We start from the raw sequence: 15,952 nt of genomic DNA, 5'->3' as shown, positions 1-15,952 counted from the left end.
ACAGATATCAAAATATGAAATATACATACAATGAAATATTATTCAGTCTTAAAAAGGAAATTCTCACATAGGCTACAACATGGATAAATGTTGAGGACATTATGCTGAATGAAATAACTCAGTCCCAAAAAAGAATAATACTGTATGCTTTCACTTATATAAGTTACCTAGAGTAGTAAAAATTATAGAAACAGAAAGCAGAATGGTGGTTTCCAGGGGCTAGAGGAAGAGGAATATGGAGAGTTATAATTTAATGGGTATAGAATTTCAGTTTTACAAAGTGAAAGAGTTACAGAAAAGGACAGTGATGATGGTTGCATAATATTATAAATGTATTTAATAACACTGAATGATACACTAAAAAAATTAAAACTAAAATATCCAATTATCACATGACCCTTCAGTTGTACTCCTGTGCATTTACACCAGAGAAATAAAAACTTAGGGTCACACAAAAATATGTACACGAATGATCATAGCTGTTTAGTTAGAATAGCCAAAAACTGGAAACAAGTCAAATTTCCTGGAACAGGTGAATGGCTACACTGTGATACATCTAAACTACGGAATATTATCCAATTCAGTATAAAGGAATAAACTATTGATATATGCAACAATATGAATGAATGTTCAGAGAGTTATACTGAGTGAAAATGGCCAATCACCAAAAATTATAAACTGTATGATTCTATTTATATAACATTTTTGAAGTGCAAAATTATTGAAATGAAAAACAAAGTAGTGGTTGTTAGGGGTCAAGGATGGGGTTGGAGGGACAAGGTGTGACTATAAAAGAGCAATGTGAAGAATCCTTGTGGTGACAGAAATGTTTCGTATCTTGATTGTATAATGTCAATATCCTGATTGTGATATTACACTATAGTTTTCTAAGATATTACAATTGGAGCAAAGTAGGTGAAAGATATGAATATCTCTGTATTATTTCTTATAACTACATGTGCATCTACAATTATCCCAAAATAAAAAGTTTAATTTTAAAAAACAGGATGATACTAAAGTAGAATTTGGGAGGAGATTTATAGTACTATAGGCGCATATTAGAAGAGAAGAAAGTCCTCAAATTAATTACCTGTTTCCACTTTAAAAACTAGAGAAAGAAGATCAAATTAAACCCAAGGTAACCAAAAGCAAAGAAATTTAAATGATCAAAGCAGAATTCAATGAAATTGAATATAGAAACACAATAAAGAAGAGCAATGCAACCAAAAGTTGATTCTTTGTGAGAATCATGAGAATCAATAAAATTGATAAACTTCTAGGCAGATGGATAAGGAAAAAAGAGAAGATACAAATTACAAAGAACAGGAGTTAAAGAAAAGACATCAATACTGATCTCAAAGACATTAAAAATATGCCAATAAACTTGAAAATATAGATTTTTCACAATAGTTACTCATTTCTTAGAAAATAATAAAGTTTATTTGGTCATAAATATTTTTCTTACCTGAATATTTAAAGAAATGTAATTGGCATTAATGTGGCAAATAATGAACCAAAAATTAAGGATACATTCGTATAGCACCTGTTCTCGTCCCAATAGCCAAGATTTTCTGAACTGGATCAAAGGCTAATGCTGTGGGCTGATGAGGAAAACCATGCCGAACTGTCTGAAAGAGAGTAAATAATACAAATAAGTCTCCAGGGAAATAAAAATTGCAATCACAAGATACCGTTATATAGCCACCAGAATGTCTAAAATTAGTTAAAAGGAAAAAAAAAGCTACCACCAAACATTAACACAGATATGGAGTAACCTAAACTCATACATTGTTGATGGGAGTGTAAAATGATACAAACACTTTTTTAAAATGTCTTGCAGTTTCTTATAAAACTAAACATACATCTGTCTTACAATCTAGCAATTCCACTCCTATGTATATACTCAGGAAAATTAATAGTATATGTTCATAAAATGATTTGTATAAGTAAGACACTACCAGCTGGAAACAGCCCAGGTGTCCAACAAGAGAATCAAAAAACAAACTGTGATATGATATAATCATACAATGGAATACTACTCAACAATTAAAAGATACAAACTACTGATAGATGCAACAACACAAATGATTCTCAAAAACACAATGCTAAGAAGCCACACACAAAAAGTTTATAAAATCAGAACAGTAGTTGTCTTGAAGAGTTATTGATTGGAAAGGAATATGAAGAAATTTTTTTGAGTAAAGATGTAATATTCTGTATTTTCATAGCAGTTTGGATTACACAAGCATATACATTAGTTAAAACTCATAAAATGGTACAATAAAATTTGTGATTTCTCTGCATGTAAATTATACCTCAAAAATGTTAAGGAATTATTAGAAACAAATATTAAAATCTATTTAATGCTATGTATACTGAGGTGTTAAAGGGTAAAGTATACTGACATCTGCAACTTGAAAATGCATCCATAAAATAATATAGATAAAAGGGTGGACGGATGGATAGATACATGATAAGTGAATATAGCAAAATAACTGTCAAATATTAGTGGTAAGAATATACATATGAGCGAGTGTTCACAATATAATTCTTTCAACTTTTCTTTCTGTTCCTGCCTTATACATCTAATAAATGGCATGTATAAAAAAACCTACATCATAAAAATTAGTGAAAAAATCAATGTTTTCCTTCTAAGGTTAGGAATTAAACAAGTGTTTCCACTCTATCCACTTCTATTCAATATTGTACTGAAGGTTCTATCCTATTCAGAGCAATTAGAAAAGAAAAAGAAATAAGACACATCCAGATAGGAAAACAAGAACTAAATCTACCTGCAGGGAACACAGTTTTGTATAAACGCGATCCTAAGAAATACACTAAAAAATTATTAGAACTAATAAAGGAGCTCTGCAAGTTAAGGTTACAAAACTAATGTTAAAAAGTCAATCGTGGTCTAGACACAGTGGCCTATGTCTGTAATGTCAGCACTTTAGGAGGTCAAAGCAGGAGGATTGCTTGAGTCCAGGAGTTCAAAACCAATCTGGGCAATATTACAAGATCCCATATCTTCAAAAATAAAAATAAAAAAGAGAGAGAGAGAGAAATTCACCAGGCATGATGGCGCATACCTGCAGTCCCAGCTACTCAGGAGGCTAAGGCAGAAGGATCACTTGAGCCCAGGAGGCTGAAGCTGCAGTGAGCCATGATCATGCCACTACACCCCAGCCTGAACAACAGAACAAGACCCCATCTCAAAAAAAAAAAAAAAAAGTCAATTGTGAGATCTTTCAAGGCTATTGGAGCTACTGGCAACAAATTACTGTATAATTTTCCACTGCTGCTTATTTATAATGAGTTTTCCCCACTACAAGTTTATATTTCACATCATGTTTGTTCAATGGCTCTTTAAGTGAATCTATTTCAAGCATGTCCATTAGATCCATTTTTTGTTACAAAAATGCCTGACAATTGCTTAGAAACTATATGGAAAATGGGCTGGGTGCAGTGGCTTACAACTGTAATCCTAGCACTTTGGGAGGTCAAGGTAGGTGGATCACTTGAGCCCAGGAGCTCGATACCACCCTGGGCAATATAGTGATACCTTGTCTCTATTTAAAAAAAAAAAATAGATGGGCATGGTGTTGCATGCCTATGGTCCCAGATACTCTGGAGGCTGAGGTGGGAGGATCACTTGAGCCCGGGAGGTTGAGGCTGCAGTAAGCCATGATCACACCACTGTACTCCAGCCTGGGTGATAGAGTGAAAAAGAAACTATATGGAAAGAATTTTAAAAATTGTTCACACCTTTATTCATTGACCAAGGATATTGTTTATTGATAAGGGCACAGGGTACTTTATATAGTTGCATGATCAAGCATCCATCAATGCCAAAAGAAGAAAAATGACATTAATTGTCAGAACTAAAGAAACGGTGAGTTTAAGTCACTGCTTCAAAGTGCTTTTACGAAGATAAATGTCTTGATTCATCATGTGGCAAAATCAGGATTATAAATCCAGTGCTTTACCATTAGGCTATAATAAATGTTTTCATGAGGACTTAAAAGCGAAATTTTTTAAAAATAAAAAGTCAATTGTATTTCCGTATACTAGTAATAAACTATCTAAAAATAAAATAAAGAACCCCATTTATAATAAATAGAATTCAAAGGAATAAAATATATAGGAATAAAATGAACAAAAGAAGTGCAAAACTTGTACTCTGAAAACTACAAAATATTATTTTAAAAAATAAAGAAGACCTAAATAAAAGTCATCCCAGATATTTATAGATTAAACGTTAACATGGCAATACTCTCCAAATTGATATTAAAATCAGTGCAACCTCTGTCAAAATCCCAGCTGGCTTTTTTGCAAAAATTGACAAACTAATCCTAAAATGTATATAGATATCCAAGAGACTCATAATAACAACACAGTCTTGAAAGAGAACAAAGTTAGATAACTCACATTTTTCTATTCAAAATTTACACAAACCTAAAGTAATAAAGAAAATAATATATTGGCATAAGGATAGACATATAGATTAATGGAACAGAAATGAGATTCCAGAAATAAATCCTCACATTTTCAGTCCCTTGATTTTTGAAGAGTGCCAAGACAATTCATTGAGGAAAGACTAATCCTTTCAGCAAATGGTGTTCAGCAACTCTATATCCACATGCAAAAGAATCAAGTTAAATTCCTTACTTATAACATACACAAAAATTAACTCAAAATGGATCATACATTTAAATATAAAAGCCAAAGCTATAAAACTCTAAGAATAAAGAAATATGAACTAGATGTACCATATGACCCAGCCATCCCATTACTGGGTATATACCCAGAGGATTATAAATCATGCTGCTATAAAGACACATGCACACATATGTTTATTGCAGCACTCTTCACAATAGCAAAGACTTGGAATCAACCCAAATGTCCATCAGTGACAGACTGGATTAAGAAAATGTGGCACATATACACCATGGAATACTATGCAGCCATAAAAAAGGACGAGTTTGTGTCCTTTGTAGGGACATGGATGCAGCTGGAAACCATCATTCTTAGCAAACTATCACAAGAACAGAACACCAAATACCACATGTTCTCACTCACAGGTGGGAATTGAACAATGAGATCACTTGGACTCAGGAAGGGGGACATCACACACCAGGGCCTATCATGGGGAGGGGGGAGGGTGGAGGGATTGCATTGGGAGTTATACCTGATGTAAATGACGAGTTGATGGGTGCTGACGAGTTGATGGGTGCAGCACACCAACATGGTACAAGTATACATATGTAACAAACCTGCATGTTATGCACATGTACCCTAGAACTTAAAGTATAGTAATAATAATAAATAAAAATAAAATAAATAAATAAATAAATAAATAAATAAATAAATAAAAGAAATATGTTTAAATCTTAGTGACTTGAGATTAGGTAATGTTTTTAAAATTATTTTTTAATTGACAAATAAAAATTGTAAATGTTTATGGTTAGAACATGATGTTTTGATGTACATCTACACTGTGGAAAGGTAGACAATGGTTTCTTAAATATAACACCAAAAACACAAGCAACGAAACAAAAAACAGACATATTGAACTCTGTCCAAAGCAAAAACTTATGTGCTATAAAGGACGCCATCAAAGAAAGTTAAAGAAAACAAATCTGGAGGCATCACATTATCTGACTTCAAACTATACTACAAAGCTTAGTTACCAAAACAGTATGGTACTGGTATAAAAATAGGCATGTAGACAAATAGAACAGAATAGAGAACCCAGAAATAAAGTTGAATACTTTGACAAGGTATTTGACCTTCAACAAAGCAACCAAAAATATAAGGTAAGGAAAGGACACCCTATTTAACAAATGGTGCTGGGTAATTGGCAAGCCATGTGTAGAAGAATGAAACTGGATCCTCTTCTCTCACTTTATACAAAAATCACCTCAAGATGGATCAAAGTCTTAACTCTAAAACCTGAAACCATAAAAATCCTAGAAGATAACATTGGAAAAACTCTTCCAGACATTGGCTTAGGCAAAGAGTTCATGACCAAGAACCCAAAAGCAAATGCAACAAAAACAAAAATAAATAAATGGGACTTAATTAAACCAAAAAGCTTCTGCACAGCAAAAGAAATAAACAGCAGAGTAAACAGACAACCCACAGAATGGGAGAAAATATTCACAAACTATGTATCTGACAAAGAACTAATATCCAGAATCTACAAGAAACTCAAACAAATCAGCAAAAAATAACAATTAAAAAATAATAATCCCATGAAAAAGTGGGCAAAGGACATGAATGGACAATTCTTAAGAGAAGATATACAAATGGCCAACAAACATGAAAAATGCTCAACATCACTAATTATCAAGAAAATGCAAATTAAAACCACAATGAGATACCACCTACTCCTGCAAGACTGGCCATAATTTAAAAATCAAAAAATAATAGATGTTGGCATGGATGTGGCAAAAAGTGAACACTTTTACACTGCTGGTGGGAATATAAACTAGTACAACTCCTATGGAAAACAGTATAGATATTCCTTAAAGAGATAAAAGTAGAACTACCATTTGATCCAGCAATCCCACCATTGGATATCTACTCAGAAGAAAAAAATCATTATATGAAAAAGACACATGCACATGCATGCTTATAGCTGCACAATTTCCAATCACAGAAAAATATGGAACCAGCCTAAATGCCCATTAACCAATGAGTGAATAAAAAGAATGTGGTATATATATACCATAAAATATTACTCAGTCATAAAAAGGAATGAAATAATAGCATTTACAGAAGCCTGGGTGGAGTTGGAGACCATTATTCTAAGTGAAGTAACTCAGGAATGAAAAATCAAATATCATATGTTCTCACATATAAGTAAGAGCTAACCTATGAGGACACAAATGCATAAGAGTGATATAATAGATTTCGGGGGTTCAGGAGGAAGGGTGGGAGTGTGATGAGAGCTAAAGACTACACATTGGGTACAGTGTACACTGCTCAGGTGATGGGTGCCAAAAATCTCAGAAATTAGCACTAAAGTACTTAGCTATGTAACCACCTGTTCCCCAAAAACTATTGAAATAAAAATGTGAAAGGATAATCCACAGAACGGGAAAATAATTTGCAAATCAAATATCTAAAAAAGAACTTATATCCAGAATATATAAAGAACCCTTAAAGTTCAATAAAAAGACAAATAACCTAAATTTAAAAAGGGCAAAGGATCTTAACAGACAGTTATTATATAATAAATAAATAATATATATAAATGGCCAATAAACACAGAAAGATCCTCAACATCATTAGCCATTAGGGAACTGTAAATCATATCAACAAGATACAACTGTGCACCCACTAGGATAACTATAATACAAAACAGATATAATAACACATGTTGGTAAAGATGTAAAGAAGTTGGAGCCCTAATACATTGCTGTTAGAAATATAAAACCATGCAGGCTCTTTGGAAAATAGATTGGTAGTTCCTCAATATATGAAATACAGAGTTACCATATGATTCAGCAATTCTGCTCCTGGGCATAAACCCAAGAGAAATGAAAACATAAATATAAACAAAGCTCTTGTAATGTTCATAGCACCATTATTCACAGCAGCCAAAAAGAAACAACTCAAATGTCCATCAACTGATGAATAAATAAATAAAATGTGGTATATCCACACAATAGAACATCATTCATCAATTTTAAAAAATGAAATACTGATATGTGCTACAACATAGACGAACCTTGAAAATGTTATGCTAACTGAAGAAGCTAGTCACATACTACATGATTCCATTTACATGAAATGTATAGAATAGGAAAATCTATAGAAACAGAATTTATATTAGTGGTTGCCTAGGGATGGGGGTTCAGGGTAATAGGAATTGACCGTTAATGCGCACAACGTTCCCTTCTGGACTGATGGAAATGTTCTAAAATTGATCATGGAGGTTGTTGCACAACTCTGTGAATGTACCAAACACCATTGAAATGTACACTTTAGGTGAATTGTATGGTGGGTGGGTTATATTTCAATTTGAAATAAAAGAATATTTTTCTCCTCAAGAACAGCAAAGTATGCAATAAAAAGTTGAGGTCAGTTGGGGTACCTAGTTGATTTCAAAAGAATCAAGGACATCAACTGGAATGATATAGATGCAGTAGAATAAAAAGGAGCAAAAACATAGATCACAGTTTGAAGACAACTAAAAAACAACTTAAAAAATTCTCAGTTTTAGACAAAGTCAAAAAGTGTTCTTGAAATATTATAATTAATGCTCAGTGAAGTAAGATAATGGTAGCAAAGCTAGTAAAAAATGAGTTTCCTAAATATCTAGCTCTTCTTGATGCTACTTTGCTTTCCTTGTTTTCTTTTCTTCCACTCTCCCTTCAAAATACTACAGGAATGAAGTGAAGTGGCCAACATATCAATAGCTACAAAAATCTATCTAGATATTTGAAGCAAATAAATACGTAATAGAAAGAATTGGTTACAAATATGTGGGAGGGTTGGTCATATTACCCTAAGGTAAGGAAGTTGCTACCACTTCTGAGGATGAAATACGTAAACTGTACTCAGTGCTGATATTGCAAGAGGCACTACCAGAAACAAAATGACTTTTGCTTCCCCTCTACTTTTTAATCTGGTGTAAGTGCCTCCTATTGGCAGAATCTAACCAGAACCTAGCTACCAAAAAAATCTGAGTATTTTAGTGTAGTTTTAGTTTTAGTTTTCTTAGCATAATTGGGAACACAAAGGGACCAGGATAGAACTAACAGCAGTACTTTGGCAAAGCAGAATGTATATTAGGCCTGATTGTCCAGGCTTAATACTATCATAATATTGCAAAATGGCCTCAAAACCACCTGTGACAGGGACTGCCTACTGTTTCCCAATGTCTGCATTTTTCCCTTCTTCTATACTAATAGAAGTTTTAGTTCAGCAGGTAACAATCCAGTTGAATACTATATTTACCAGCCTCTATTGCAGGCTAGACCAGATTGTGAACAAAGGAAAACAGAAGAAATGATATATAATATATTCTTAATGATAAAGGCAAATATTCTATTTTTCTCACCTTCTAACTGATTGGAAAATAGATACAATAGCAGGAGTTAGAACAGCCACCTTAGAATATGAGATGGAAGCCATATATTGATGATGGCAGAACAAGATAGAAAGATCTTGTTGGATTATTGACACCACACAATCATTGAATCAGTTCAAGGTTGCTTTTGATTGGACAGATTCATACAAGAAAGATAAATTTCTGTATTGTTTAAGCCACAGTTACTATGGCCTGTTACAGTAGCCTAACTTGCATCCTCATACATACCCCAACCATTCATTCTTAAAAAGAAGTAAATATTAGATCACCAAGTTAACTTATGAGGAATGCTTCCCAGTATTGATCATCAGCCTAAAAAATGAAAAAAATAAATATGGCTTTTGATTCTAAAGGCTTCTAGCATGCTACCATATTAATGGTTGATGCTGTGAAAGTTGAAGATACCAGAATGAAATCACTTTTAGTAGATCCAAACAAACCAAAGCTGGAAAAGTAAAAAGCATGAACAGTTCACACTTGCATGTCTGAGATAAAAACTGTCTCAAGGACTTTCTAAAACAACTCCAAAAGAAATTCTTTTTTCAGTACTGCTATAATTCATATAAGATCCTCTTGAAAGAACACTTGCCCAGTAATAGCGTTTCCACCAAGGAACTGATGCCAACTCTGGTTTTGAGTCTTCAAAACCAATGACCTCTATTTCCAAGCAGCTTATGTGAACTTCTCCTTTTGCCAATACCAGCTTCCCTTTACTCTCGCCTCTTCAGATGCATACATGGGTTGGCATGGCTATGCATCTCAGGTTAAAAAAACTTCATTTCTAATTCCCAAATAAATTCAACATATTTGGACATATTTTTCATCTGATTTTTTTGGTTGACATTGCATATATATATCATATCCAAATAATACTGATATGCCAAAGCTATCATTTCTACATTTGAACACAGAACTTCTAGAAGCATTGTACCAGCTTTCACCTAATAACATTAATGTAACCATTGGAAACTACCATGTATAGAAAATAATAATAATACCTATATGTAACAGGGAATAGAATATTCCAATTATGCAATACATTTATTTTATTTAAAAATTATTCTAGGTAGAAGATTTGCCAGTAAATATTTATGATTACCTAATATATGCTATGCCTTTTCTGATATTAGGTTACTTGTCTGGTGTTTAGTCTACAAATGTTACACTCTGGGTAAAGTGTGGATTGGGGCATATCATTCCAGATCTTGAATTCAGAAATTGTATATAAACTGTCTCAAAATTTATGCAGTAAGTCATTAATCGATATAATTTGAGATAAAATATCTGTAGTAAGGAACGTGATGGACACAACATATTTTGCCACTTTGATAAGCAAAAGCCAATTATTACTGGAACTATGGAGCAACTCTCATTGTTGAGAAAGGTCCCTCAATTTCAATGATACTTGTTTTCAATAACAGCCAAATCATTTAAACCTTGAGTTTTTTAGGATTATGTGTGTATGTTCACAGCTCTTACCTAAATCTGATGTCATCTTGGGTCACTGAAAGTATTGCTGAATAATTTCCTGTTCTCTTGGATGAAAGAAAAGACTAAGTAAAAGGTCTATAATGCATATGACACCATAGGGTGGCATAATAGTGATAGAAATAACAAGTTCATATGAAATTCCATCACATTGTGATTGAAATTTAAAAAGTAAGATTGTTCTGTATGCACAAGTGTGGCAAACTACCTGCTCATGTAAACTGCCACTGGTCATTGGCGATGGAAGTATTAGTACTAGTTTCTCAGTAAGACTTACAAATCTCTTGAAATAATAAGAAAACTAAAAAAAAAAAAAAAAAAAGGAATAATAAGAAAACTATCACATTCAAATATCCAAAAGGTAAATTAAAATTTTTAAAGAATAAAGTACTAATCCACTCCCATTTTATATTTGGAAATATATATAATAGAAATGGGATATTTGTTCATTAACTTATTTTTTGAAATTTTATATCTAACTTTTTTCTTTTCTCATGCTAGTTTTATTTTTAACATATTTTATCATGCACATAGTTTAACTAGTCATATAATTCCATAGGACATATTAGGATAATTAAAAGTCATATGTCTCCTTCCCTCTCCCATTTCCTACTTCCCATATGCAACCACTTTTCAATCTCTTTTGTTCTTTATTTTGGTATTTTTACCTAACGGGTCTCAAAATAACATTTTTACATTGCTACTTGCTAACTTTTCCAAAGGAAAAAAAAAGGATTCTCTTTCTCACCTACCCCTATTACACATACAAGCATGCTTTCCATATTCCCATCCTCCAAAAAAATCCTAACTGTTCAATCTCTACCAACTGCTACTCTTTTACTTTGCCACACAAATGTTTTTGTTCCCTGGGGCTAATTTTTTTTTTTTTAATTTTCTTCATTTCCTTAGTTTTTATGTACTTATCACTAATTCAATCCCAAACTCTTTCCCCAATTGCCCTCATCTTTCAATATGCTAAACATCAGATACACATATTCAGAGAGAGAAGAGACAGAGGAAAAGAGAGAAAGCGAGACAGAGAGAAAACTAAACTCTATAAGATACTAACAATCCACAGTTAAAAAAAAAAAAAAAAGAAAGAGAAAACAGTTGTTTCCTGGGTCCAAGGCAGAAAAGACGGATGGGCTGCTGCAAAGGGCCACAAAGGATGAAAATGCTATTTTGAATATAGCAGTAATTTCACAGGAAACTCATCATATTTTATAGTCTATGTAACTTCAGATTGTTTTAAGCATTATAAAGCAAATGAAGACTTACAAATATAGGTGCAAAACACTAAATAAGACACTGATAAATGAAAACCAGTGATGTATCCAAACAATGATAAATCATGGCCAAACACATTTTATTCCACAAATGTAAGTATAGATATTAAATATATATACCACAAATGTAAGTATAGATATTAAATATATAGTAAATACTAGAGTAAATACTATTTACTGTAGTATTTTATTAGCAGCTCCAATCAAAGCAAAATATTAAAATTGTTCTTGAGATATATAAACAAATAATTACTTCTTGAATACTAAATTCTGATGGAATTATTGTCACAGCTACAGTATAAATTGATGACATCAGTCTGTATTTCTAATAGAATTATAACAATTGTATTGTAATTTCTAGTATTTACTAACTTATTTTACCATTTTCCTTTCCTTAAATTTTGAGTTTTCCAGACCCTAGCCTTCAAATTTTGAGAACTTCTAACTGCTTACAAACTAAACCTTGGCAAGATACAGATACAGAAAAGCAAACGATATTCTTCATCACATAAATGTCTTTGCAAATGTTGTTTCTACAAAAGAGTCTTACAAGACAGCTGTACTTTACAGATTGCTGCTACCTCTTGTGAATGTAATCTTTAGTCTCTAAGGAATCTAATTCTAATTGTTTGTTTTACTTAATTTTTCCCCTGATAATAATTTTTAATTGACATAGCATTTTCAGAAAAATATAAATATGAATTAGTTTTATTTACAAAGCCAGAAAATTATTCGCACTTTTTCTCTTTCATGGAAGGGAAAATAAATAAAATTTAAAATATATATCTGTTAGATTTCAACAAGAAGTTGAATAAGGATTTGTATTGACATTATTCATTAATCAACAAATTAAAGAATAAAACTATGATTATATCAATAGATTCTGGAAAGGCATTTGATGAAATTTAGCAGTCAATCCAGGTAAATATGTGAATTAGGATTAGAAGAAAATGACATAATGAACATAACAAAAATATACTAAACAACAAAAAACTACAGTCATTCCCATTAAAATCAGGAATAAAACATATATATTTGCTATTCCCATTATTATTTGACTTTGTTTTATAAATTCAAGCTAATTCAGTAAGACAATAAATTGAAATAATGCATATAAATACAAGAAAATAAGAAACAAATTACTAAAAATTTTTTGGAAATAAAAGAACGTGGTAAATTATCTAGGTAGAAGATTAAAACAAAAACAAAAATCAGTACCTATTACCTATACTAGCAATAAGCAATTACAAAAAAAGGGAGGAAATTCTTATTTATATTTCTAGTTGTAAATTTGAAGTCTGTTAAATTTGTAAAAACTCTAAAAGCAAAGGTTTTGTTCAATAACATTGAATAATTTATTTTCTATTATATAAAGTGGTTAGAAAGACAAAATGCTTTTCAGTAGCTTGGAACTTAGATTAACCTGTTTTCATAATGTTCATTAATAGCAGGATTATATTCATATATCTCAATGTTCATTGAATACTATAGAAATTACAATACAATTGTTATAATTCTATTAGAAATACAGACTGATGTCATCAATTTATACTGTAGCTGTGACAATAATCCCATCAGAATTTAGTATTCAAGAAGTAATTATTTGTTTATATATCTCAAGAACAATTTTAATATTTTGCTTTGACTGGAGCTGCTAATAAAATATCTTTTCAAAGTATCTTCAAATAGCTAATAGTCATAAAATTATTTATACACAGTGATTAAACAAATGAGGTCCTAAATGTTAGCATTTTTCACAAATAAAATATTCACCTATTTATCTTCTCAAATTCCAAGTCAAAGCCTTACTGCTACATAAAACATTTGTTAAAATGCTAAGCCAACACCACAGCTTAGGTGTTTTAAATGCTTGTGTTTAAATGCTTATGGGAGCATATGTGTACTAAATTCTCCTTGAAAATAATAATCAGCTCACTGTGGAGACATTTAATTTTTCCTTTTTTGAACAGATTCTTCATTTTTATTCAAAATTATTGAAAAATGATTATGGCACTTTGGTCTCCCCAAATAAGTTCTAAACTCCATTATAAACAGGGATCATGCCTTCCATTTGCCCCCTTCACTGAGCCTAGTGATACAAATAAATATTAATAGTGTTTTCCAGTTCATTGATATGATTTGTGTATAAAGGCAGTTTTTCCTTCAAAACTATTATGTCATATTTTACGAAAGGTAAATAATTGTAACAAAGTATTTAGTAAATATTTAAATAAATTCTTTATCTAGAATAATGTTTAAATCAATATATAATTATCTCTGTATTCGGAGCTGCTGTCTCAACTTTCCATAGTAATGAAGGCACATTTAAATTTTTTTTTAAAGTTCAGTAGCTTTCATTCTCACCCTTTTCCCACTGACCATTCTTGTGACTACTGTCACCATATTAAATTGAATTATATAATGCTAGGATGTTAGAACAGAATGAGCACCCACATTTGTACAATATTTCATGCAGTTATATAATTGCCAATACGCTATGCATACTAATATATTATTAAATCTAGTGACTATTATAGATTAAAAGTAGATTATTCTTTACTCCCTGTGTTTCTTCCCTACCATATTAATTACTTGAGATCAGAGATTCTATTGTTTAAAGCTCAAGAGCCTTACAGGCATTCAAAATACTACTTATTTTCATCAAAATTCATATATATGAGTAACTTTTATCCTGTAGTTCACACTGTTAATATTACCCCAAAGGTCTTAGACTCATGTTTGAGATAATGCATGTTAATATGCTTTGTAAATTGAAGATATTATGTAAATATAAGTTTATAGTACTTAAAAGAAAAGCATCCTTTCAAAATACGAGAGAATCAAGTTCAAAATAAATTCATTTACCATCTCTAAACTAACTCATCATCTCTCATACTATCACCTCCTTTCATAATATTTTATATATATATATGTTAAAACATACCTTCAAAGAAACACATCAAATTATATATATTAACAGGCCCAATTCTTGCTATTGAAAAGTATATATACATACAAATATATAGTGACAGAGTAATAGGAATACCAGCACACTAATAACATGTACTAACCACGGGTATAACCCCCAAAGGATATCCAATTCTATCACCTTTATTATTCAATAAAGAACACAAGACTGAAAGAACAGTCTCTCATGTAGCCAGATGGTGCTCTACAAATCAATTCCACTGTTTTTTTTTCCACCCCTAGGACTCATTTTCATCTTCTTACGTGATTTTATTATCTGGTTTACATATTTTATCTCTACTCTGGACCCTATCAACAGCCTCAGACTCTTCAACATCCTTGCCTCGATTTATCATACACCTTGACCTCATCATTCTGTCCTCTCTTTCAACTCAACAAATCATCACTAATTAATATCAGCCTCAAATGAACACAGTCTCATCATCATACACTTCTAGACTCTTAGGAACTCAAATCTGGTATTCCATTTCGCGGTATCTTTTATGGTCATGGCTTCCACTCCATCTTTCTTCCTGCCCTAGTACTTCCACTTAAACTCTCCTGCTTGTCTGAAACTTTTATTTTCTTCCTAGCTACACTAGCTTCTCTCCCCAGAGTATTTAACATCCAAACACATTGCAAGTTAATACTGTATCACATTTGAAAAACATAAATACATCTTGTATTGAATCTATTTTATGTGTCTATATAGCTATCAAACAACTTTATATGAACTTAATGATCTTTCTCATTGATATATAATAAAAATGGAAATTAGCAGTAATAGAAAAATATTTGGCTTTTGAGTAAAATAAAAATCACTTTTAAAGAAAATGAAAATCTTGTGAAATAAAATTACAGAAATAGAATGACATGTAAAAATATTTTGTTAGAAGTCAGGAGATGTAGTTCAGTTCTCAGCTCTGTCACTGGCAATCTAACCTGGACACATTACTTAATCTCTCAGTTTCTTCATCTATAAAATAAAAGAGTGAACTAGATCATTTTAAGGTCCCCTTCCAATTCCATCTGTACTTCTAATACAAATACATGTACCGGAAACCATGTTAAACTTATAGACACCTGATAGGTATTTCTATATTTCTCGCCA

At 31.7% G+C, this 15,952-nt stretch overlaps 1 protein-coding gene across 4 annotated transcripts in view; it reads right to left on the bottom strand.

The window, feature by feature from the left end:
* Window positions 1-15,952, bottom strand: part of STXBP5L (syntaxin binding protein 5L) — a 494,315-nt gene that overhangs the window by 447,369 nt on the left and 30,994 nt on the right. For all 4 annotated transcript variants that reach the window (XM_038003392.2, XM_007985660.3, XM_007985662.3 and 1 more), the window contains exon 3: window positions 1,531-1,628. In XM_038003392.2, coding sequence (XP_037859320.1) covers window positions 1,531-1,628 — 98 coding nt within the window. The remainder of the gene's footprint in view (window positions 1-1,530; window positions 1,629-15,952) is intronic.

This window comes from Chlorocebus sabaeus, chromosome 22 (assembly GCF_047675955.1).
Source record: "Chlorocebus sabaeus isolate Y175 chromosome 22, mChlSab1.0.hap1, whole genome shotgun sequence".
Lineage (NCBI taxonomy): Eukaryota > Metazoa > Chordata > Mammalia > Primates > Cercopithecidae > Chlorocebus > Chlorocebus sabaeus.
This window is presented reverse-complemented; position numbering and strand designations above follow the sequence as displayed.